This window comes from Ptychodera flava, chromosome 17 (assembly GCF_041260155.1).
Source record: "Ptychodera flava strain L36383 chromosome 17, AS_Pfla_20210202, whole genome shotgun sequence".
NCBI lineage: Eukaryota > Metazoa > Hemichordata > Enteropneusta > Ptychoderidae > Ptychodera > Ptychodera flava.
In genome coordinates, this window is record NC_091944.1 from 3308331 (window position 1) to 3336117 (window position 27787).

The 27787-nt window shown below is 36.7% G+C and overlaps 1 protein-coding gene and 1 long non-coding RNA gene across 5 annotated transcripts in view; one reads left to right on the forward strand and one right to left on the reverse strand.

Annotated features, from left to right (window-relative positions):
* The window catches only part of LOC139115180 (solute carrier organic anion transporter family member 5A1-like), a 61218-nt gene that overhangs the window by 8759 nt on the left and 24672 nt on the right, over window positions 1-27787 (forward strand). The window contains exons 5-9 of one of the 4 annotated variants that reach the window (XM_070677103.1): window positions 2172-2388; window positions 4071-4230; window positions 4816-5006; window positions 5361-5425; window positions 5929-6648. In XM_070677103.1, the coding sequence (XP_070533204.1) occupies window positions 2172-2388; window positions 4071-4230; window positions 4816-5006; window positions 5361-5425; window positions 5929-6182 (887 nt within the window). In that variant the 3' untranslated portion in view covers window positions 6183-6648. Of the gene's footprint in view, window positions 1-2171; window positions 2389-4070; window positions 4231-4815; window positions 5007-5360; window positions 5426-5928; window positions 6649-27787 lie in introns of those variants that run through there. The other 3 variants (XM_070677105.1, XM_070677106.1, XM_070677104.1) reach the window with 3 other exon arrangements.
* Window positions 13450-19124, reverse strand: LOC139115165 (uncharacterized). Its single transcript, XR_011548065.1, has 3 exons — window positions 18989-19124; window positions 17718-17798; window positions 13450-16051 (listed from the first exon to the last, which is right to left on the reverse strand). It is a non-coding gene; the product is annotated as an uncharacterized lncRNA (long non-coding RNA).

The following is a 27787-nucleotide window of genomic DNA, read 5'->3' on the forward strand; positions in this document are numbered from 1 at the left end:
CGGTGATAAGTTGAAATGCAATTTTCATTGAATGTAATTTCGCTAGTTCATTAAATGTTGCCACATGTAAAATCTGCCAGATGTTTGATTTTCGTTTGTATGTAGATAAGTAAACCTTTACGCGTACATTGATATGGAAAGTAGTAAACCTTACGTCTGTATTCATATGATAATGAAGTCTATTCATTAAACTGTAAGGTTTACTAATTTCCATATCAATGAACCGTAATGGTTACTTATTTGCATAAGAACAATTGGTGTTGCGATAATAAACGTACGGTGAGAACAATGTGTCACATGACCATGAGTGTATAATACCTCAACCGATTCACTCTTTGAAGCAGCCAATGTTTTTCCGTTAAACAACGCATCTTTTATTTTACATGTGTTTTAGCCTATAAATGTCTTATGAATACTGCACCAACATATCTCTTTGATAAATTTGTGCCATTAAATGATGTTCGTGGTTACCAGACACGCTCTGCTTTAACTCGTAATTGCTACTCCCTCAATTCCGTACACAAACAGGCCAGAGGACGTTTTCTATGCGTGCCTCAAGTTTCTAGAACTCACTTCCTGATGATATTCGGTGTAGCCACAATGTTGAAATTTTTAAAGCTCGGCTGAAATGTTTTATTAGGGATAATATTGACAAATAGAACTTTTGTTTTTTATTCTTTTTTGCTTTGTTGATTTTTTATAAATATATTTTTATTTTGTATGCTTTTAGACTTCATTGTCTTTTAACACTTATTGGATTTTAATTCGGTGTGTTTAATTAGGACCCCATGGAAGATTACAGCCTTATTGGGTAATTTTAACTCGATTTGAGCATGTAAATGGGTAATCCTTTAATCTGAAATAAATAAATAAATAAACTAATTAAAGTAAACTACAGAATTTAAGCTTAGCCAAGCTAAACTAAACGAAACCAAACTGCTCTGAACGTTCGAACTACAGTTTACATTCACTTAACTGAACTAAACTAAACTACGCTAAACTACACTAAACTAAAACTATTCTAAACATAATCATAAGACGCACTTATATATTTGCAATGAGAGTGAGCTTGACAATCATGTACAAAACAAAAACCAGAACCATTTTTCAAGTTATACTCAAGTTACACTGAATTGACTATTTTTGCACTTCTGTCCAAACCTGAAATCCGATGGCGGCCTTTTGTTACCATCGTGTACCAGTCAAACTAAAAGTAAAGTGTCAGTGATTAAAGAGAAGTAAAAAATAACAACAACAACTGAATATCAGAAGTTTTGCGCTATCAAACGGAATTGGCAATCAGTATTACTGTGTACGTGTAGCGCCTATATTAGATCTTCTGCAAAACTAATTTTCACCATAACCAACGTATCAATGAAGACTCGACAAAGTAAATGCTGCTACTTATTACATTAAGCTTAATTACAGTTAATTATTTTATATGCAAATTGTTCGTAATTAATTATGATGTAACATCCATGCAGCGTAACCGAACCTAACCATGACAAATAAACCTCATGCCTCTCAATAAATTGAATACTGTAAGTTGCTTTAATCCAGCAAGTTACTGTGGTCTGTCAAATATTCAGATGAGCTTATAATCAGTATTCCACGCCCATAAAACTGTTAGCAGAACTGAACATCATCTTTATGAGCAATGCAGAGCTGAAATATAATGAGTTTTATGGTTTAATTGCTAAAATATAAACATTGATAAAAATTTGTAAAATACGACAGCAGTCAGTATGCCACGCTTATCAACTTTAATCATAATACTAATTCACCGTCATACAAAGTGCCAAAGTCAAAATCAAATTTCATCCAATAATTCATGAGATTCTTCGTGTGATCCAAATAATTTCCTATGCATTGTACTCCAAAATGAATACTTGAAATAGATCCTGTGAATTTACAAGATATACAATTACATTAACTTCAACTTTGAAGTGATGGATAACTGAGTGCCAATAATTGTAACGGGCACACACAAGCAAGCAAATCAAAACCTCCATGGCATAGGCCCACTCTGAATGCTGCACCCACACGTTTGCCACCACTTAAAATACAACGTAAAGATATGCTCATAAATAGTGATATTTTATTATTTATGCATAAAAGCCCTGTTTAAATGGGTTTATATTACTACATGCCCATTACATGATTTCTTACAGGTATTGTTTTGGTACTTTCATCATCGTTTGGAATTCTTCTCGGTGGTGTAGTTATGCGTTACAAGAAACTATCACCATTGTCGACGGCGAAAGCTCTGGTCGTACTGGGTGTGGTCAATGTGTTACTGCCAATCCCACTGCTGTTCGTAGCCTGTGACCAAGACGTTTTTGTCGGGGTATCGGTTCCATACTCGGATTTTACCAATTCATCTTTTAGGTGAGAGACATTTCAGATTCAATTTACGATTGCTTTCGTCTATATAAAGATGTATAACAAAGGTACAAAGTTCTGATAGTGGCGAAAAACTTACGAGAAAATATCTGATTTTATTCAAATCTCTAACTTTGATGACTTTAGCCCAACAGCAAAAAATGAGAAGTCCAACAGAAGGAATGTGCATGATTTTCAGCCAGTAATATGCAAGGAGAATGACATATTGTTCTAGTTACCATGTAGAATTGAATCAAAAAAAGAAGAAAGCAAACTAACACAACTTAGACACTGTCAGAAAAGTTTTGACGGGAATTTGCAAAAGGGGGAAGAACATAAACAGTTTTATATTGAAATGAAAAATTTGTAACGAAATGTTTTGGATTCTCTTCGCAGTATATGATTTTCTCTCTGAACTTTTGCGAAAGTTTCAAGAAAATGAAAATCCTGTCAGTTATAGTATCATTTTACACTTCTCTTCACCTTCGCTACATTAGACAGTCTGATTTCTATCATGGCGTTCTGACTTTAAAGTACATGTACTTGGACCCGGTAGTGGCTCCGCTGAGCTAACGTCGTCCGTTAATGTCGATCTTGCTCTGCTGATAACAAACTGCTTTTCCAGATAAACAAAAGTCATCCTCACACTAAGATAAATAAATGCAGTTTTCTTTGTCGTAGTTTTTATCAGTTATGCCATTCATTGTGCGGTAACTAATAACTTGCAACAAACCAAACTGAAAGAAATCTTGCAGATGACAATTTTTGTGTTTACAAACAATACCGGGTCAAGATTAGTGAAAACTCATTAACATAAATAAATGTTATAATGTTTTTGTATAACTGCAATTCAAATACCGGAAGTATTCGCTATGGTGCAAGTAAACTGTGGCACATATGTAATAATGAACAATTATACTGAAGTAATACTTCAGATATTTTACTTAATATCTTCAAAAATATCTATCGTAAAAATTGCCAATACGCTACGTTATCGTGATTTTTAAAACTTTATTATGCTGGTTACATAAAGTCCATCTAGATCATTTACAAAAGTTCATATATCGAAATGCCAAGTGTAAATTTAGCTACGCAGCATCTACGTGTGAAATATCCAATGTTTTCAATTGTTATAAACGGTTACTGAACGTAGTCGGGGCTAGCATTCATCTGTAAACAACAACATTGTACAAAGGTCAAAGTGGAGTGTTCTAGGAAACCCAATATGATGTATTTCAAAACATCTTTGGTAAATAACTTTGTTCAGTATAAAAAATAATGTCAGTGTGATCAATAGATACCGTTGTTTTCCTTCTTCGTAATAATAATATCACTAACAATCGAGAGTGGGAAATCATTTCATGTCACTGAATAGCACAATTATCCAAGAGCTTCCTTTATTCTTCATTGGCATCCAATCAGCTTTCTTCAAAGTAGTAGCTGATTTTCATTGCGCCAAAAAATTCTCTAGAAGTACATCTAAATCGAATTGAAATAAACTACTGAAATTGACAAAGATAGAACAAGGCTGAGAAAGATAATTCGCAGTACAATAAGTAAAAGCAAATACAATACAATATTACACAACATTCAAGACATGGCGGGCACATGCCCGTTTAAAACTGTTTAGAGATTCAGCTGACTTGTCAGATGTTGTCTAATTTTCATGAATTTTAACTAGCTTTCAGAAACAACCTCATCAGCGACTTTGGTCCATCCCAATTTGCATCGCATTGCAATATGAACTGTGGTTGTTCTGACACCGAGTACGATCCAGTGTGCGGCAGTGACGGCCTGACGTATTACTCTCCTTGTTTCGCTGGATGTACTGAAGCAATAACCACAAAGGTATGGGTCTGATGGGTGGCCGTTAACGTCAAATGATGTGGTTTTGAAACGAAACACGTAAACTGAATAATAATTGCATTAACTGAATCTCAATTCACCGAGAATAATTGCCTTTGTTTTTATTGTTGACAATTTTATGAAAACAAGTATATGTACCTTTAGAAATCTTTGTTGTTTGTTTCGCTATTTCTCTGGCCCAGGTTTGACAGGTTACAGTGTTAGTACCTTAAACTTGGCGTGTTTCAATCGTTCTTCTTAAAATGGCCGTACATTATCACCTATCCACTAGACATACATGTTTACATCTGCGCACATTCGTATTTTCAACAGATGATTTGCAATGACGTGTATAGAATGAACTTTCCTCAGGAACATGTGAAAAAAATGAACGGGAATAAGAAAAAAGGATTGAAATACTAGTAGTTTTTCGTACACATACACGTGATGGATTCGTTGCTATTTCCAAACTTGTCCGTGCGCAGGAAAACTTCCAAACTTTTACGTCGTAAGTGTGTTTATTTTGTATTTTATATTTGTATTTAAGATAGACTATCAAAGTACTAATTTCCTCTTTTTCAAATGCAGAACTTCAGCTCGTGTAGTTGTGTCGACTCTGCAGATCGGACTGAAGGAGATACTGTCAAGGATGGAACGGCTGTAGGTGGGATTTGTAGAGAAAGCTGTGGGAGAATGTTAGAGATATTCACAGTTATCTCGTCTGCCGCGAGTTTCCTGTCAGCGTTACCTGTTACTGCATTCATCGTGCTGCCCTTACGGTAAGTATGTCTAGCACCATCTTTTCTGATCAATGTCATCATGAGGTGGTAATAGTACTGAACAGCTACATGTGCTCTCTTTCGACTTGGTCGATAAAACTTGGTAGTTTTGAAAATCAACCAGATAATTTTTGCGAGGTTCTCTATTCGAACAGATTTCATAAACTATATATGCATGTAGCCTCTTCAAATATAGACTTATCTGCTATGCGCGGCAGATCCTTTAGGAAAGCTCGCCAAATAAAGCTATGCACGCTATTACTATCTGATCATATAGTCTATGATACTAGTGTCAGTAGTGATGAATGTACACTTTCCATTTATAAGACGTTATATAAAATTTCTATTATTCAGCGCTGTTGCTCCAGAGGACAAACCCTTCGCCGTTGGTATTCGACAGTTCTTCTCTCAAATCATCGGTAAGTCAATTCTGCGACATTTACGAAATTTTTCTGTGAAAGGAATTCGAATGTACCTTGGCATCAAAGTAGCATAGACGATTAGCATACCGTGTCAGATCAATGTGTAATATTCCATTAAGTCACGACAGCGACAATATTTAATGTGTAGTATGTATATGTCAAATAATATCATTCATTCTCAAGCTTTAATAATCTTTTGTATTTACTTCAGCTGACTACTGGCAAAGACAAAACCACACTGTTTACTTCCAGATGATTGTCTTTTGTGCATGCTTTACGGTAATGGAACACAGATGAAGCTTGAAGACATGTCATCAGATACATGTATTAATTTTGTGAAAAACAAATATTAAACAAGGACACGTTTTTGTTTTGGCAAGAGTATCGACGCCAAAATACAACAAATGAAGGATCTTCAGAAATTAAGGAATGCAGAACAGACCGAACGAAACACCTGAACCAATCTAAAACTTTAGTTTTCTGTCAACTTTTTCTTTCAGGTTGGGTACCTACGCCTCTTTATATGGGTTACATCATCGACTCAGCGTGTTTGTTCTGGGGAGTATCAGAATGTAGCATGTTCAGTACCTGTTGGATATACGACCTCTTCGACTACCGATTGAAACTGTTGACATTCCAGATCGTGTTCAAAGTCTGTGCCATAGCAATGTATCTCATCCTGTGGGTGTCACTGAGTAAAAAAGCCAAGGCCATGAAATCCCGAGACTCCGTGAACGGAGCAGTAGGTTTATAACAGCTTTGATGGAGTCAGACCCTCAAGTAGATTCACCAATAAAGTGGCTAAATATCTAATTTCATATAATCATCTGGAAACATATCGTATCACTTAATACTATTGCCTTCGTATACTGTTTTGAAGGAAATCAACAAAGAAATATTATTTTGGCACTTAGAAATGAACAGACAAAGAAATATTCACAGTTAGAATTGAACCCTTTTTGCGAAAATCTTAATCTGTATTTAAATTGGGAGCCGTTCTATGCTGAATATATTTGCTATTATTATTGAGGATGTACCATTGCACAGTGGTTAGGGTAAAGGACTCACTCACTGTCAGCAGATGGTGAAAAGTTACGATGTAAAATAACTATAACTCCAAGCATGGTCTCTTTTGTCACCCGTCATGAGAGAACATTGTTTGTTTGCATTACCGGTTTATGTAAGTTTAACTTCATGGATGAAAAAAATGTTAGAAGTAAAAATACTTTGAGCAAGGAGATAAATCCGCTTCAATAGAGAAACCGCTGAAATTGATGGAAGCAAGACGCCGGAATACGAGGGATACAACAAGTGCCCTCGTCAGAGAATCGTTCGGCTGACGACGTGAGCCATACGCATTCATGCGTTTTGTGTATATGAGTTTACATTTAGTGGAAAATAAACCATGCACATGTCAATAAACAATAAATTATATATCAGTATGTCAGATATGAGTTTATCAGTATGCTCTGCCCTTACAAGCACCTTTAACTCTTTATTTATGGTAGTATCCGATAGTTTTTACATGTGATGCTATAATTCTACGCCCTCCTCGGCAATTCTAAGGGTAATATATCTCAATATATACTGTCCACATAAAAGTGCGCATTGAAACTTAATTTAAAGATAAACTCTGTGATTCTCGGGGAAAGTTTGTCACGTGTGAACGCAAAGTCGCTCGAAAGTGTCTCTTTCTCTTCCCCTAATACTTGTATGTGCTAAATTGTGATTGCCATATACCAGTCTCCAAGCCATTGATTCAGATGTAGGTAGCATGAAAAACCACCATTCTTTATTTCCAAACATTTCAAAACACAAGGTGATGGAAGTCAGACTCTGGAGATATAGCCTTTTATACAAGTGGTAAGTTTGGAGGGCGACAATTTATTTAATGAAGCATTAAAATCAATAGCAAACATACAAATATAGTTGGGATTGACAACGCCTTGACAACGTTAGTATGTTTTAGCATGTATGTAAACGTTTGAGCGATGGTGTGCCGTTAATATCTATAGCGATGAACTTTGCCGATGGCTAGGTTCGGATACTTCATTTCTCGACAGACTTACTCTTTGCACATATGTGTCGTCATCATGTGTGCCTTTTGCCAACTTGCATGAAGCTGGAACTTGAATCTTTCAGCAACATGGCTCCCTAGGAGACAAATGGCTATCCGACGCGTTTGGTTGTAGTTTTGTGTGCGCTATTCCAAAAGGCGAGCTATAAAGACTTTTAAGCAGGCGTCATTATGTTAGAGCCCCATTAGTTGTATCATTTTGCATTTTGCTTACCAAAACAGCATCACCCAACCTTCGGGGAGATGTTTTGGATTCTCGTTGGAAACCATACTGTCTTTGAAAATGTCACTATTCCAATCCTTGGCGATGAACTTAATCGATTAAATTCAGGCGCTTAACATGCGTATATTTGCGGCGGCAAAATTTGAGTTGCAAAATTAAAAAAGTATTTAGATGATAAAATATAAGTTGTGCATTCTGTGGCTACACTTCAGTAAGCATTTGAAATAAGTTGCATTTGATTTCAAACCATCTGTCTGGTCCTTGATTCATCCACTTCCCCAAATTTTAGACTTTAACGAATGAAACATGATGATTCTGAAAATGAACATTGATCTTCCTGAGTAGAGAGTGTGTTTGCTATTTAGAGTACCATAAAAGTTAGAGCACTGATAGCCCGTTTACTAGGTGATAAATAAATGGGAGAGTTCAGTGTTCCGTGCTTCGCAAAAAAATGACAATAGAAAGACGAATAGCGACTTCCCACAGGAACTCAACGATATGATCAGACAATAATAAATTAATAAACAATCATTAACGTCTGGTGTCATTTTATAACATTCACATGAATGTTTATCTTTTGAAAATTTGCGCTTAATTTGTTTTGCCTTTATTTGATTTACCGTATAAATAAAACATTCCACAAAGAAAATTTATTGTAGAATTTAATATCTAAACAATGTTTGTCCAGTGATAGTACCAGACATGAACTTACAACCTCACAAATTGGTGAAACGACCCCCTCCAAGTAAGTATAATGTATTGACCCACTATAACAAGCAGTAGAACCAGCAATAGAACACAAACCGAATACACTGCCAACAGAGGGCGCCCGCACTTCAACACAAACGGATTTGCGAATTTACCTTAGACCCTCGAGAGTCAGAAACTATGATTTATTACATTCTCCTTTTGATACCAGGTCCTTGATGTCAGATCGAGTAAGCTCTTTTTAAAAAAGGAAGTTGAGAAAGAGCTTGTATTGCTCCTGTCACTGGTTAGAAAATGGTGGCTTTTGGTCTTGTTTCCCTTTTGCGGAAAAGTCAACAAAACTCAACAGATAAACACAAAAACAAAACCAGAACAACAACATCTTAAAATTATTTTCCACACCGTTCTCTTTGTAAGTGACTCGCCACAATTCAGTTTTGAACAAGGACATCAGTTATCGGGTGGTACGCTTATCCTGTACATGTTGCCATTAGCTCTCTCTAAAAAACTCCAAAGGTACACTTATTTCAAACTCGTGACTTGCGTTTTTTCTATTTTGTTATTTATTGATCATCATCCTTGTTTCCCTTTAAAATAATTGAAACATAGAAGAAAAGTTGGCAGTTAAAATTTGTCGCTGTACATGCACAGAATATTAACAAATATTGCTATCAGTCGATGAATTACCCTGACAGCACAAATAAAGAAATGCAAATTAATGTGTCAGAAAACGCAGGACGAATTCAACTGATTACGTCGAAAAAAATAAAATAAACAACGAAGGTAGAGACATAAACATTGAATGTTGACAGTTTAACCTTGGAGAAAAGAATATGTAGGCCCCTACTGTCAAACAAACCGGAAGACCGTTTTCTGTCCTCACGTCAAACCCACACAGCACACAGTAAAACACGTGGTGCAGATCGATTCTCGTCGCAGCGCAAAACTTCCAAACATATCTTTGAGTCCAATATTTTAAATTGTCACCGGCGTGTGTTTTGAATGGGAGGTGAGAAAGAAGCTGTTTGTCCACCTCACCGTGTACCACATTCAACAAGGTCAAATATGAAGGTCAGTGAATTGCATGTTGCTGATAAAATCCTGATATCACAAATATTCTTTGAAAGCTGCACATTCCATAGTCTCTCTGTCTGTTTATTCAAGAATAGAATTAAGCAGTCACCATACAAAGTTGGTATTTAATATGTACCTGAAAGTTACCAACATTTCAAATTAAATCTTGCTGCTATGTCAATTTTCCTCTATTTAGCGGAAAGTATAAAATGTAGATTTTCATTAAAACAAGACCATGACAACTTCAGTTATCCCAAAAGGCTTCGAAACGGAATCAATATACACATATTGACTGGCTATGAGGGCAACAGCATACGTCTGTACCCCGAGGGACTGTGAGTCACCCCCAAAAACAGACTGTTTCCGAGGCCGTAGGCCGAGGGAAACAGTATGTTTTTGAGGGTGACTCACAGGCCCGAGGGGTTAAAGACGTATGCTGTTGCCCTCATGCCAGTCAATATGTGTTTGTAACACACCTCATCCGTAGCCATGCATAAGAACGTACTATACACAAAACTTGTCGCATGTAGGTCTATGATGTAATATGTTGGAGTGGTTCAGTAAGAAAAAGTTTTTCCTAAAAAGACCGCAATACTTCTGCAAAACGTTCAATTCACCTTTGATTATAGTTTTTATCCGTATCGAGTCCTTGTTGGAAACCAAAGCATTCAATTCTTCTTCAGAAAGTAGGATAAACCAAGAAATTTCTGGATTATCGTTTCGATCGGCCGCAGACGACTCTTTGTTTACATTCCGGTCCGCGTTCGCGTCAAATATCGTTTTAGACGTCAGCGGGCATCATTTTTCAGAACTGATGCCTGGCAGGCAACAGTTCAAACGAATGATGCCTGATGACGTCGTTTACGTGGATCAGCACAAAAAGAACGCATCCCACGTGACTATCAATTGGCGAATTAGAATACAGACTGCGGATGAGGTGTGTTACAACACAAGCACCTGCCCGGCAAGGTTATTATGAAAATTTGATGATCCAAGAATCTGTTTCTAGATTCCTGAAACAAACTGCATTGTCGACCTTTATTGGTCTTTGACACCTGTTATTACCCAATGTATAAGGGTGACCAGAAATGTGTGAATTTAAAAATCATCAGTACAGTTTTAGAGTAATTTTGCAAATTTGTTACAACTGCAAAAAATTGCCATATGTTTATGTATGACCACATACCCTGTGTACATGTAGTTTTGTGCTAAACTTGCTTAACAGTGTACTTGTCTTAAGTCAGCAATTATATCCTGTTATTTCTTGGTGCATTTCTTTGGGTCGTGAATTGTTACTGAGTCATTACAGCTGTGCAGCATGGGTATATCAGCTGAATCTATTTTGTGTCTTTCATTACAACTTTCTTCCTGAATTTCTATTTCTAGGTACCATTTGGATGGTCGGCCATTATTGATGACAGCAAATGAGGGGTATGAAATTGTCTGTGTGTGTAGTCATTGCAAATGTGATAGATTATTTGAAGTTAACTGATGCGACCTTAATTCCAGGGCTGCAATTTTATGAAAGTGAAGGTAATTATTTACCTTTTAGTTAAATTTTTTCAACTTTATTTTAATCACAGTACACAACAATTGAAGAAGCAGCCCATCTAGAGAAAAAACGTTTAAATTAACTCAAGAAATCTGTAATTAACTAACATTTTCCTCTGACATACATGTAATCAGTTCACCCGCTGAGCCAAATTGACACAATAATGACTGAATCAAATTCTCTCTAATGAAAGAAAATTGTACATATTACACATACTGGTATTAATAGGCTGAAAAAAATCCTGAATTTCCTGGATTAATGCAATGAATTTGTCAGTTTGAGGGCGCACTCAGACATGTTATTAAGAAAATGTAACACTAGTACTCAAATTAGAAATATCATATGAGGGTACATCATGCCATTGTAACTTCACGTTGAAAGGGTCAAAGTTGAAAATAGATGAGTGACACAGTGTACTTCCAACACAATAACTCTTGCTACTGTGCATCCAATTTCATATAAATGTCATATAACTGTTAGGTATACCGTAACACACCACTAGTGCATGCCAAAACCGAAGCAACCATGTTATATATTTCTTTATGGTATGTATATGACATGTATTGTGTCAGTGAGGACATACAGTATGCAGAATCTAATTGAGAATTTTCAAAACGTTGATTGCTGTGGCCATAGTTGTAAAACAAGACTATAGAGACACATGTGTATCCAATGTTGAATTTTAACACTGGTCACAGAGTTCTCAATTGATAATATATGGAAATTGTAGTAATTTCAGAAATAACACCACTGTCATCTGAGAGTACATGTACGTAAAGACATATACACAAATTTCAGACCATGCCATATGCATGTATGCAAAGGCCGGTGTCCTGTCAATTACAACAGGGCACTGATGCTAGCTTGAAATGTAGACTCTGTAACCTCTCTCAGTGTGCGCATATTGTACACATCAACATACTGGTACAGGTTAGTGTTAAAACACTCAGTGCTGTCTTTGCTGACATAGATAACTATACAGACTTTTATTAGGGACTAAAAAGATCTTGTCACAGGAGTGGATTTTTTTGTGGTTAGTTTAATATATATAGACGTTAGCTTTTTTGTAACATTTTTATGTCATTCAATTTTGTAGATCAATCATACATCGCAATACAGTATTGACTTTTCCTCGCATACACTAAGGTTCCATCCATAGCTCAGATATGCTAGACATTCAAGCATGGCAACTTGAACTCGCAAGTTTGGTTACATGACCAAATGGCTCATGTTATGCTTGCATGCCAACATTACTTTCCAGAGAAGGCAAATTTGTAGAATATCAGTGTTTCTAAAATAACAAAAAATACCCGAAATTATTTACAGAGGTGCGTAGCCTTGCTTTGAAGTAAACAGAAATACACAGATTTATTATAGTTTTGTCGTTGTAATACTGATAGGTCTTATAAATACGAAGAAAGTTTTGTCTGTCCTACTATGAGATCATGATCAGAAATATTTCAAATGAAGTTTGAATGTCAGCTGTAAGGGACAATGTATTTGTGTGAATTTTGGCCATGTTTTCATTCTTATTGTACCAGAAAATATCGCAAATTTCTCCTTCCTCTCCCTAAAGTAACAGACAGAGGTAAATTTATTTCATTCACAGCAGATACCTGCAGTCTCTTAGCTGTAGTAAACCTAGTAGGATTAATGTCACTTCTTAGACTGAATGGCTTTAGAACAGTGTAACATTTCAGTACTCTTGCATCAATGACATTGACTATGGCAGAGAATTATGGCAATCGTGATTTAGACAGAAAAGTACCCATAACAAAATCAATAATACATGAGTACATTCAGCCTCAGCAATTCATCGTCACTGATCTGTGGCTGCACTCTGTGCTACCAACCCCCAGTGCATCATGGGAGAAGAGTAGGACTTTCCACCGCCTCTTTCCAGCAATTTTCATTTGCTCCACCGACAGACATTGCATGTTGCCTAATTAAAATGATGTAGGTAGACAAAATATACTGGTAATGATTGTATAATTATGCACTGCTTTATGACTATCTTTATTATTCTGTTATGTTCAACATACAATAACTGGAAATATAATATAAATATTGTAGTACATCAATGATATACAGATTATTTAACATATAATACTGTACAGTTTACATCCATATTTATGTATAGAAAATTGATTGCATTACAAGTTGAAAAAAATATAAATAAATAACAATAATAATAAAAGAAGTTTAATAATAAAATAATTATGAATATTACATAACTGTTATTCTACAGCAGGCATTCTGCCGGACACAAATGAAAACTTTCTACTGTTCTATATTTACAAAGCATTAGAAGAATGCTCAGAGGTGTAGCGTATGAGATGATAGTGATGTTCTGAATATTTTCTAGTTTTAAGAGAGAACAATGTATTAACTGATTGATAAACTTGATGATACCAATTGTCTGGCTTTTCCTGCTTTGATACTATTAACTGTAATTCAGTACATCTAGAGCTGTTTTGCTCAATGAGTACCCTTAGTGTGATTGAATCCAGAGTAATCTGATTTGTTTCTATTTCTTTGCTGACAGGTATTAGTAGATTGTTCATAGCACTCAATGCATTGTCATCATACAGGGTTTCAATCTTCAAGTGTTTCAGAACCTTGTTTTCCCTCAGAGCTGCTGCTATGCTCTGACACATCTCATCAGTAAAATAATAGTAGTAGCCATAAATTGTCATTGACTTGGCATACTTGTTCTGTTTTATAACACTGCAAATTGATGCATCATCTGTTTCACTGCTGATCTGCATACCTATATCATTCAATGTCATGTTAGCTGACAAAGCATTGTGCAATTCATCATTAGGATACATAAAGTGCAGTGATTTCAAGCTGGGGCTTATTTTCATCAATGCTGTTTTAATTTTCGGAATTACATTTGTCTGTTCACATCACCACCATGTAGAATTTTAATGACTCTGTAGTATCACAGTTTTCAAGGAAAGTGCATAAAGCATTGACTGATGCATCTGTCATAGAAGAGTTATAGTCCATACTGCAAACAATATCTTGTGTACCATTGTGTGTCATTGTCTGCAGTATGTCATCCCATTGATCTGATTTAAATTTGAAACATTTCACTGATGTGTTTTCTTTGATTCTTTCAATTACATTTTTTAACCCAGAGTTATTTCCTCCATTTCCGGCATCAACATTTGATGATAAAGTTATACTTTCTCCCACGAAATTCTTTATTATACATGCATAATTATCATTATCTGTCAGTGTCCACAAAGTTTCTGAATAAATAGTGAGAGATTTTACTTGAATGGGATTTCCTTTTAGTATCTCCAGACAGCTGTGGATCTTTTTGCCTTCAAATCCTAGCACAGACAGAGTATCAAGCAGGATGCTGGTTTTTCCAATGAGTTTTAACATATGTTTGAAATTTTGAAAGCTGCAGCATTCCTTGTCCAACATGATTGATGTGTTACTTCCTAAGTCTAGTAATTCCATCAGTGTTATGAGCTCTACTATGTCATCTGTATTAATCTTTCCATGACTGTATATCACAGATTTCTTGTTTAACATGTCAAGACTCTCGATGAAATTTCCAGGATACTTTGATTCCAGCAAGCACTTAATACAATAACCATAAAGGTGTCGAAGAGACGTTGATGTCTGTCTTACCTTCTTGCAATCTGGGTTTAGTGACCGCAGCGTCTCCTGCATGTTGTTAATTTTCTCGCCTAATAACTTGAAAAACAAGTTCCCTTCTTCTATGGTGACAATACCCGCTATGAATTTCAAAATTTGGAAGTTTTTGCGAGGGTGTTCAAAAAATTCATTAAGAATTTCGATGTTTTTAGATTTCAGTTGAACCTGGATATGCAATGCTGTAAAGTATTCAAGCCATGTCAAGTGATAGAAAAAGTATATTTCTTTGGATTTCCTTATTGCATGTCCAAGATCTTTAACTAATAATCCAAAATCAAGAGACGCTGTGGAGGAAATATCTGACCTATCAAAACTTTTCTTTTTGTTTTTGTAAGCTGAATAAGAATTTAAGGCCAGTGCATTTCTATCTTGAAGAATATTCTGTGGTACCTCACCATTGTGTAATTCAATTTTGATTTTTGGCACAGTATCTTTTCAGTATACAGTCCAGTATCTCAGAGTATAATTCAGTGAGTGTCTCTGGAAAGTGATCATCTTCTAATTTATGATATTCCCAAAGAATGCACAGAAATGAAACGTGTAACGGGTTTCTCAAAAGATCTGTAATAGAAGCATTACTTTCTTTCTGTTTCTTAATCTCTTTGATCAGTAAATTACCTCTTTTAGTTTTATTCTTAAAATATTTTAAAATGTACTCATTTGTCCGTTTTGCTGTAAAGCCCTTTACCTGCAAAAACAAATCACACATGTTCAAGTACTTGTTGCAAAGTTGTGGTCTTGTTGTGATAACAACTGTACACCGAGAATACAGATCCTCTGAAATAAGCTTTGGAATTTCAGAACTTACCACCTGACGTTCATCAGGTTCATCTAAACCATCACACAAAAATAAACAGAGTGTATGTTCTGTGAAACTATTTCTGAAAGCTCTTGCATGGAAAGGTCAAAGTCATCTGGTATGAGCTGATTGAATATTTCATCAATCATGTTATTTTTCGCTATGTGTCTCATTTCCAGAAAGAAAAGCAGGGTGTACTGCTGTAACTCACCACAAGACCAATCGTAAGCTAACTTTCTACAGAGAGTTGACTTTCCCATAGCTGGTGCGCCCTCTATCCTTATACGCCTGGTATCAGATGTTTTAAACATGTCATGAAGATTTTCTAATGCTGTGCCCATTTTAAGAGTCACTAGCTCCTCCCTTCACTTGTTTCACTTTCAGCGTTGTGTATACTTCATGAAGATTGAGATGAACGTCATCATTCCAAGGAATTGGTAGGAGTTTAGAGTAGTGACGTTTGTACTTGTCCTCCAGATATTTACCTAGAATTTCTCTCTTGTTCGGTAAAGCTCCTGTTAAAGACAGGAAAGCACAAAAAAAATATAAATTTAGGTCCAAGCTGTCCCTGTGATGATCACATGCAGAGGTGTTCCAACTATCCATGCATCTCTATATCACAGATTATAGTCTGTGTAACAATGGTTAACCAAGACTTCATTTCCTCAAAAAATATGCCATAATTCGTCAGTAATAATACGTAGTGGTGTTCATTAAAGGACTGAAAAAATGCTACCAAAATCAGACGGTAAAGTTGTAATTAAAAAGATTAACCCTAACAATTTTGATGTACGCCCAACAGTAGAAACGTTTGTTAAGAAACAGGATGTTTTCTGCCGGGTTTTTCATTTTTTCTGCTGGATGTCATGGAATGTTAAGCGATTTATTGTGATTCAGTACACAAGTCAGAAGAACAAAATCACTGCAATGGGAAATGATTGTATGCCTCTAATTTTATTTCACAGACAAGACATATATTTAGTTGAATTGCATCGATTGAATATTGTTTTCAAATTGTGAATTTCTCCTGCTCAACTTGTGATTGCAGCATTGGATCTAGATTACTTAGAGATAGGTGCGTTTTTTAGTATCTTGTCAGGTTTTCTTATTGGTCGAGCGACCAGTCCTCGTGCAACTGTCCTTAGACAAGGGCCTTCGATATTTGGGGGGGAAGATTTCGGGGGAAAAGATTCCGAGAGTTTGCCTTAGGAAAAAATTCAAAGCAAGGATGGCAGAAAAAAATAACAAAGATTGCCAGCAGAGATGAAGTCAATAATGATGCACGGACAGCTAGTACTACACTCTGTCCAAGGGTTTGCTTCGTAGGCGTACTACAGAATTCCCAATGACTGACAAAGACCTTGGGCTAGAGATTTGAATAGTTTATCATAACAAGCAATTCCAAATTTCGGCCAACAGTTCTGAATCTTATTTCGGGTAATTAGAAACTCAGCGTACCAAAATTGGTCGCTAAACTCGACATTATTTAACACAGTACGCCTAAGAAATTACATGCCGCTCGGAGACTGCGTAAAAAATTTCACAGTCCTTTATTTTTACTAAAATTGATGGAATATATTTTGGTCAATAAGCAGAATAACCCATAAATGTTTCGAGTATCTGCGCATAGTCCGTGAATGCATTCAGATTAGGTCAACAATCCATCCAACGTGAAATGCAAGAGCCACAACGTTACTACATTTAACATTCTTACAGTAGGACCGTAAAGAATTGCGGCGTGAATTTCTAGGCCTGGAAAGGTCTTGGAAAACTTGACCTGACCCTGTTTCTACCATATTTACAAAACAAGGCGGCGTCAGTTTATAGTGTAAGCCTGCTGACTTGAGGCAAGTCTTCATCAGACTTGTTACACAGAACACAACACTGAAGTTCTGGCCACACTGTAAGGACTGTGGCTCTGTAAATGACAATCTGGTTGTAGTCATGATCTTTGGCTGGGTGTAACATTTATATAATTTCTCTTACAATAAAATACCTTTTTTGTGAATATCAGTGGTATCCCCTAAAACACAAGCAAGTTTACCCACCTTACAGGCATTACTACATCGGTCTTTTCATGCAAATATTTTTACTATGCCTATGCCTATGCTGTGACCAACACCATCACTGGAAGTAACAGAATATCTTAGTATCATGAATATAAAGAGTACATAAACTAACCATCAGGGATTTGTTGCGACGAATCATTTGCTGTATAATGGTCTTGTCTGGTTTGAGTTGCGCTTGGATTGAATAAAACTCCTGTGGCAGTCAAAATATTAAACAAAACGATTGTTAAGTGTATAGCCAAATTATTTTGCATGATGATTGAAAATAGAAATGAATTTTGTGAAATACACTCTGCTCACACGAAGAAATAATCAGGGGCATAAGAGGTGCCAGGGCATAAGGGGTGCCCTGTAATAAGCCTATTTTCTGAGACGAATATTAAAGAGACAGGAGACATGCATTGTGTATAAATGAGTACATCATTCGATCTGAGCTAGGATAAGCTGTTTATACCCCTTCGAAATGTATGTTTCTGTTGTAATATTTTTCTGTGATTTCTTGACCAACAAGTAAAGAAAGCAGCAACATTATTCAAGGACCTTAGAGATTGTTCAAAGTAAACACTATACAAAAGTTTTATAGCATAGGTGAAATTCTGCAAGTATAAATTGACGAAATACGGCAATCATCCCCACCATACTCTAAAAATATGGCTGCATTACAAAGGTTTTCAAGTCACCAAAGGATGGCGCCTTATATACTGCATATTGCTTCTGTGTCTAAGTGGTCAATATGAGAAAGTAAAGAAAGGGTATTGTGAAGTGTAGGGTGAGGCATTGGAGAAAACAAAAGCAGTGAATTGGGAGGAATAATATAAAATGACAGGAAAACTTTAAGCCATGTGAATCGCTGTTGTTGGATCAGCTCAAAAGGACCAAATCAAAGCAAAGCAACATAAAAGCCTGCATCATCACATCATTTTTTGTGAAAACAAAAACATATGACAAATTTTGACCTGTTTGTATCGGCACGGTATCAGCATTTACTCATTTAATATCAATTTTCTCCATGTAGTACCGGTATATGTATTCAAATAGGTAAATTCAACTGATGTGATCGTAGGTACAAAAGCGTCATGCGTAACGTCAAAGATATATGTATACTGATTCAACTTGATGGACACATTTACCTTTTAAAGTGTGATTTCTTTCTCACATTGAGCGGATCTAGATTACGTTTAATCCCAGCATTTCACACGTTTTTGCTTCGGTCAAGTGAACATTCTGAACAAAGCAGTGTTGCACCAGATACACTCCGCACATTTTCTCTCTTTTAATTGAACTTTTCTATTATTCTTTATGATTTGAAAGGGGGGATATTAGTAAATCATAGCTGGGGAAAGGAGAACATAAAGAAAAATACTATAAAATGCATTTCCTTACCGCCTGTAGTTTGTCGTGGAAATTTAATTTGTTCTGTATCAAACGCATCACTCTGACTTTCAGAACTCCTGCATGGAGCCGTCTGGGTTGAAGGAAAGAGTTGACTTTGATAACTTCCTCCCACCGTTGGATTAGAAGAGACCCCTGTCAAAAATTAGCAATAAGTTAGTATCCTGAGTATGAGTACAATTTGATTTCTTATCCTTACTCATACCAGTGTGATTACACCAGCCTAATACAGGTACACGTCATGACTTTATGCGTGCTACTATTGCGTCATCATGATGTCACATGTTCTCTTGTCATTTGGCAATTGTTTTCGACATGAAATTGTCGCGTTTCACGTCAATCTTTTCCGAGAGTGGTTTTTACACTCGCTTCATCATTGACTTGATGTTCAAAACTGACAGTCCTTTCGTTTTTATTAATGCTCTTATTTTTATCAACTGTTGTCTGATTTGAAATACTCTGGGTAACTGAAAGAATCTAAAGTTGAACTGAACAAAGTCAAAGTACCTCAAGAAATGAAATAAACGTAATGAGCACGTTAGTATTAAATTACCTTGATTTGCAGAGGGCGTGAAATACATTCCTACCATAGCATTCAGACCAATTTTATGCAGCAGAGTATCCACCAGTTTTGTGTCGTTTTCATGAATGAAACCCTTTGAACTTAACTTATAGAAAAAATCATAGGGATGTTTAAGTGTTTCTAGTTCTCTTTCTGTCAACTTATCCCCTTTGCAGAGACGTTTCATGTCCTCCAAGTTGTCTGTTGGAAAGGGAAATAAAGAGAGAAAGTTTTTATTAAGGAAAACCATTTGTCCTCTGAAAGTAAAAAACCATTGACTTCACGCTGGAATCACGACAAATTGCAAAAGAGTTATAGATTGGATTGGGACTGTAGGAGTTAATACAAGCACCCTATACATTTCAGTGCCATCTAAATATCTCAAACTCTACATCGAAAGGAAGGAGATTTTTCCGACATTATTTACATGGCCTATGCGAGAGAAAGTACAAGACTGCTTTGCAGTCAAGTCCAATACAGAAAGATGAAACCATTTAAAGTTACGCATACTCAAATAATATCTTTTAAGCACAATTTAAAGGGACAATAGCTGTGTATATCTTCATCCCTTTCTTTTGTATGTCGAGTTTTATTTCTATTCATCTCCTATACATAATCAAAATACCAATTATTAGCCCTGAACTTAAACGAGGACACTGAAGGACAGTGAAGGACTAAGAAGGACAGTATTTCTGAATACAGAAATGGCAAGAATAGTACTTCAGTCCAGAATTGAGTGAAGGACAGCATAACCTCTCTAGAGTAGGCTGATGGACTATATGATACGTACAAAATGGGTTGAAGGCCAACGTGTTCGTTACACAAATGTATTTTCACTGCAAAATAGGGCGAAAGACAACATTATAGTGCAGAACATAGAGAAGGACACTAGTTGAATTCATTACAATGTAGGTTGAAGGACCATTTTCACTACAGAATAGGGTGAAGGGCAGTATTTTCACTGCAAAATAGGGCGGAAGACAATGTTTCATTGCAAAATTAGTAAAGGACACAATTTTCATTACAGAGTAGGGTGAGGGATAGAATTTACACCTCAAAATAGGGTGAAGGACAGCATTTTGACTGCAAAATGGGGCGAAGGACAATATTATTAGTGCAGAATATTTTGAAAGACAATATATTTAGTAATAGAATAGGGTGTTATAGAATACTGCTCGACATCTTATCCTGTGCTGAAAATGACTTCATATAGATATTTACAGAAAATATACTGTTTCACCGCTTAATTGGGTTTTCTGTTCGGCCTTCTTTACCCTTCACCGTCCTTCTGTGTCCTTCCATTTCCATTTCTTTTGCTCGAAAGTTTACATACAAACACAAAAATACTACAAAATGCATAGAACATTAAAGCTGGCAGACATTTAGCTGTGAGCCTACAACTACGTGTATTCATTTCCTGATTTTCAACATTCGTTTACAGTCGGAAAGGCTCATGACACAGTCTCTGTTGAAGAGGTTTCTACTTCTACTTCGAAATGTGTTTTTGTTTGTAGACATTCATTTTTTGGTAGCTAGCTTAATTGACCAGCCAGTGTCTAGCGTACTATGTGTCTGAGTATCTCAAATACACGACAGTATCTTACCATCTGTAATGTGTTGTGATAATTTGAAAAGCTTGTCACCGAATGGATCACATAATACAATTGGAATTTGTTCAGGGTTATGTTGTACGTTGTGTCGTGTATCTTCATTGTCACTTCGAATGGGATCAGATGACGTCCCTGTCAAAGATAAGTAAAAAAACATATAAGATGAATTACTTCAATTACATTAGGGTTAAATATTTTTATACCTTACCGCACTATTTGCATATAGCCACCAACAAGCAAATTTAGGCAGTGAACACGATATCTGGATTTCTTGTTTAATTATTTCCTTTATTAGGAAAAGCAAGACAATGGCGCAGATAAATTAGATTTTAGTGATCGGGCAGTGTCAGTCTGACAACTCCAATTCAAGAGGTCATGACTTAACACCAGCTGTTTTATTGTCATTTCACTAAATGAGAAAGCAGTCAATGAATGCACGCCTAAAAATTGTTTTGGAAGGCAGGTTTCAATTACCTGAACGATAGATATCTACATTATGTACGTATCTCGGTGTATACATATATCATAAACCCTTATGCGGCAGAGCTTGTATCTCAATTGGAGACTTCAAGTTTTGAGTGAAACAGGCATTAAGGATTCTTAGAAAGAAGATTAGTGAAATCATTCAGGGGTGTTGTATCGAAATAGGACACTCAGTTTCTCAAATGTTGAGTGACACTTTTTTTTGATTATTGCTGGTTTAATAACCATACTTTGGTGGCTTTTATTATTATTATTATTACTTTATTTCAGACTTTCAAAAACGTCCATAAGAAATAAAGAGTATAAAAAAAAGATAAAAAACGTTCATGACAAGACATCATACAGTAAAATAAAGCACAATTAATATAAAATATTTGCCCAGTGGGCTTGAAGTCCATGAAAGCGCATGTCACATGCAAGAAGTCGATAAATCAGAGCACTTCTTTGCAAACGAGCACTAAAGTTGTACGCTGTTCTCCTCCTGAAAACTGAGAAACAGTTTGCTGAATGGTGAACGAACACCTTTGAGGCACTGGTGTATCTTGGATAGCCAAACAGTCTACGAAATGCATTGTTGTGACACACAATGATGCTACGAATAGCGCTTGCATTAAAATCGGACCATAAGTAATTACAGTAAATGTTATTACAAAACGCATTAAAAAGACGATATTTAACATCAACCGAACAGGAGTAAAACTTTCTGAGAAGCATATTAGCCCTGCCACACAGAGCTCTACGTTGCCTTAGAATGTCTTCGTCGTCACGTAATTCACATGTAAAAATATGGCAAAGGTAAACAAACTTTGGAACAAATTCAAGAGAACACATCACACAACTTTACTGGAGGAACAGTCGAAAGCTTGGTGGACGATTATTTAAAATGGATACACTTGGATTTTCGTTAATTATATTTAATATCGTGGTCAGAAGCGTAGTTTTCACAAATCTCAATAAGTCTGCGTAGACCTTTGATGGACGGCGCGGCAATACACATGTCATCAGTGTAAGAAAGATTGTTCATCGTGATCCCAACCCACTTCGCAACCCACTCCAGCATCAGAAAGCCTTGCATTCAGTGCGTCAATATAGACATTAAAAAGAAAGGGTGAAAGGATCCCTCCTTGGCGAACTCCATTCGCAACATTTGAGGGAATTTGACCAACGGACACAGATTTGTTGGAGAGGCGAAGCAGTTTGTCAAAAGGCGGTCAATGTAAGCAGGTACTGATCTGTCAATCAGTTTCTCCAGAAGGCTCCAATGGTTGATTCTATCAAACGCTTTTTCTGCGTCAAGAAAGCAAACAAACACTAAGCTCCCGTTTTGTTTGTAGTATCTGATAGTTTCTTTCAGTAGGAAAATAAACATATCGGTACCATGTGCCCTTTTAAATCCAAATTGATTGTCTCTGGTATGTAAATGGTTATCACACCTGTTAAGGAGAATGTATTCAAGTATTAGAAGACACAAAAGTTAAAGCAATTGGGCGGTAGTTGTTCTTATTTGAAAGGTCAGTAGTTTTGTCCTTGATTATAGGAACAAGTGTCACTCTCGAGAGGTTCACTGGAACATCACCGTGGACTAACATTGCGGTAAAACAAAGTGCAAGGTGGACTTGTAGTCTTTTCTGGCAAATTTAAAGTGTTCAGAACTCAGACCGTCAGCACCAGGAGACTTCCCCTCTGGAAGACGGGAGAAAATCTTGTCAATTTCATCTACATTGATATTAAACGAATCCGAGAAGGCCACGGTTCTCAATTGATTTCATTACATCACATTGTATTTGTCTTGTTGACAGAGTTCAAAAGCTGCTTGAAATGGGTGCCCCACATATCAGCTATTTGTTGATCACCTGTTACATTATTCACACTTGTAGGTAGTGGTATTCTTTTGTTATTTAAATCAGCTACAGCAGCCCAGAATTGTCTGTTGTGAACTTGTCGATTATGGTTTTCTTCTTTCCGACATATTTAAATTTAGCCCGAATTTTGCGCATGCAATCAAAGATGGGTCCAAAGCGTGGCCTGGAATCATTTGTCCATGCAGCATAGGCTTGTCGAGCATTGTGATGTGCTTCCTTGACTGAATCATTCCATCCAGGTATAGGATGACATCGAATGGCTTTGTTGCGGGTGAAGACATTACTGCTAGCCGTACATAAGGCATCACAAATCAGCATGGCACCATTTTACAAGTGGTATAGCCACAAACTGATGACGTCAAAGATCTGCGTACTTATGGAAATGAGGTCAAAGGTTACGTTCTAAAAGGGGCGATAAATTATTTTGGGGGTAAGAGTTAGGAATGGGGGCTTGGAAACTTAGGGGGAAATGATTGAAAAAGAAGGGTCCCAATTTTTTACTATCTTCACTCCTTTCCCTCATTTTGTAGTATCCTATTACTCTATCCACGTCTTCTTCAGCCAGCCTGATACCTATGTGGAAGCAATGGTTGATTAATGACAAGGGAGAGAAGTGTTATTTTTAGTTACGTTTTTTTTACACAACAACTATTACCACTGCCGAGGGTCGAACCCAGAACCTCCAGCATGTGAAGCACTACCTGTAACCTGTACTCCACGAGAACAAGTTGCCAGAAAGGGATGCAATGTTTCATATAAACGTTAGGATGATAATGCTAAGCAGGAACTGATTAATTTATAATGTTCACTTGTAATGATTTGAAAGTCTTTTAAGCATTTTCCTTCTTTTATTGAATTTATGCCTCTGCATTGATTGCTTTATTGCCTGTCTTTATTTTTTCTCTGCATTGTCGTGTTTGTTGTATGTGCAGATTTGTTATTGTTTGAATATTTTTCATATTATTTGTTGTATTTGCACAGTTAAAGTATAAAATTGTCACTTGTTTAGGATGTTTTATATGTTGAAAACTTTGTGTTTGACATTCATTTTTGAATTTGTCATTTGCTGCCTTTTTTACAATACGAAAGGTGTGTGTTTCGTTTTTGACAGGATACACTTTTATATAAAAGTGGTTCATCACTCAACATGTATGAAATGCAATATTTCATTGCTATTGTAGATGAAACGTGAACAACAATTCGTTGGATATGCCACGGAAATAACATAAAAATTTCACCCATCGACGAAGTGAATTAAGTACAGAAGCGAACGAAATTCGCTGCAAATATAATAATTTAAGGTCCATACACTGTCACTAGCACAAACTTCGTCTGGTTTGTGCATTCCCAGTGTCACACATCAGCGGCAGTGGCCTCCTGAGTTGTAAACTTAGGCGTGATATTAGTTTTTAGACCGTCTCAAAACATTTTGCATAATATGGTGTTATGTGCAGAGTTGCAATGAATCGATGAAGGGGACTGTAAACTTGAAGGACAGAGAATTGAAATACGTTGAAAAAGTAAAATCCACGCCTCAGCTTTATCGTCGAAACGCCTCCGCCACATGAACTCATAAAGATAAGTTGGAAATAAGTCTGAAGATGTGAAGCCAATCCAAGTTCGCATGACATGCATCCACATGCCTTCAAAGGTGTTGGTGTGGGCGAAGGTTTTAGGATCCACAAAATGAAGACAATGATTAGCGGTGAAATAAGAGAACTGAGGAAACTTGAACAACGAAGAATAAGGCCCCTGTCACCTATCAGAATAATACTGTAACCTGGAGGAACAATTCGATAAAGTATTGGCATTACGTACGCCGGTCAACAGAAATTAAAAAGCAAGCACAAATATCGCGACCAATGACTCAAATCACCAAATGCCTGTCACTGTGTCGACTCAAGCTGTATTTGGACTTCCGGAACTTGAATTCATTATAGAGTTGTTTTTTACATCCGTGTATTCATAAATTTCCATAATACAGCCTGGCTAAAAATCTATTGGGAGGCATGATCGCAAAGATAAAGGGAAAAAAATTGTGGACAAAAAATTAAACCAATCAATAACAGAGTTTGAACTAATGTACAGGTGTGATTTTCAGTCTGTAGAAGAAGTAATGCAAATGAAAACATACAAAGATTTTTGACCGTCATATTGATTATTATTTGCATTTGAATGAACTCTGAATTCTGTTATGTAACTGTGTGCCGTCTTTGGCAACGGCTATATTGAAAAAGGGTCAATATGGCCATTGCCTTCGTGGTCTGTTTGTACATGAAAACAAATTGTATGAATAATACGTGAGAGGGGACATATTGTGCCCGGAATGAAACGGAATTATGGCCGCGATCACATGAACTAACTAACCCTAACCCTAAAAGTTGTGATGGTCTTCATTTGCTTGATTTTGTGTCGGCTAAAGCACAGTGGGAGCCAGAAATTGGGGTAAGCTGACCAAATTGTCGAATGGAGCGAGCGAAGCGAGCGGAGTTCCGACAATTTGGTCAGCTAACCCCAATTCCTGGCCCCCACTGTACTTCACCCGATACAAAAACTAAGCAGTCGGAAATTGTGACAGTGATTTGAAGAAAGTGCAAATTTATATTATTTTAACCTTATTAGTTAGTCAGTGCCGCAATTACGGGGCGTCTGTGTTTTGTGTACGGCGATTTTGACGTCATCAGTTTGTGGCTATACCACTTGTAAAATGATGCCAATAGCAGGCGTACTTATAATAACTGTCAATTAAGGATTTATGATTATCATTTGTAGGCCTACAGATACAGTTTTTACAATTGACAGAATCCATAGGCATCTTTATGCTTTGTAAATAATGCTCGGTATTCAATTTGTACTTGCTGATACAGTCATTGTTTACTGGTGACCAAATAATGCCAGTTCGGGATTCTTTAATTCTGTTAGTTGTGTCCTTGGTATTTGTAACATCAAAATTGCAATTGAAAGTCAAAAGAAAGGAAAAATAGTTATTCAAGATAGACACGTTATTTATTGTCTGGTAAGCTGCTTTAGTGCAGTGATCAAGCCAGGACGTAGATCCATGCACGTCACTAATGTATGTGAAATTATGCAATTGTACGCGAAGACGAGTAACATCTGTAATGACGTAATTGTTCTGGTTACAAAAAGCATCAAGTTCTTGACCAAAGCGTTTACTGGGATCTGCATTCAGATCACCTGCAACAAAAACATAAGGGGTTTCTGTATCTAGGATGATGGAATCGATTTTTCCTAGATATTCGCAAAAGACATCGAAATGATCACTACAGTCAGTAGGTAAATAAAACAAAGTATAATACATGGTCCTATATCAGTAGACAACTCCACGCCAATAATCCTGGGGTCCTCATACGTTTTTACTGATACCGATTCGGAGTATGATTTACGCCACAATATCTCAGTTCCACCATACGGCCTACCCGATATTATATCCCTGTTACAGCTCATTGCTGACGCCCCAAATGCGTGAAAATCGTTGTGAATATTTGAAAGTAGTGTCAGTTCATCCATTGTAGAGCCTGTGTTCCTGAAGTAACAGATATCAGCGAGCTCGCAGAGTTCTCTGACCTCAGCCACAGACGATTGATTTAAATAGGAAGACAATTAAAGGTGGCTCTTCTCACCATGATTAATTTTTACTGTGACGACTTCGAAAGTACTTACATACCAACACTCCACGAGGCCATTTTTCAGGACAAGCGAGTTCTTTGTAAGCGACCCCTTTGACGAGTATGTGGAAAGATGCGTAAGAATTGAACTTGGTGTCAAGGGCTTTACATTCCGCATCGATGTTGAATGCTGATTTCACGTTGCGGTGACATGATCAGTAGTTTTAGGAGACAATCGACTGATAAAGATGTTGGTCTGGTTTGACCGATCCATTCCATGGAGAGAACAGTTAGACATGACAGATGTTCCGATAACGGTTTTACGAGATGATTGTTTTTTTCCTTGTCACTACGGTAAACGAATCATTTTCCGTGAATGCATTTTGACTATACCGCTTAGTTTTCACAGCATCAACAAATGATTTGGTTGTTGGTACATCGTCAGCTGCCGATTGTACTGAATGTTTTTTCTTAGTGGCAGGTTTTCCCGCTCGCTGCACGACAATATCAGTTGACTCACATTGTTTCACCATCTCAGTTGTATCTTCGATATTTATGGATGGAGTGTTTTCCGCTGATTTCTTCGGTGATGGGGTGTAAGTAGTGCTGTCATCATTACCAAAAAGTTTCAGAACTTGGGTTTCATC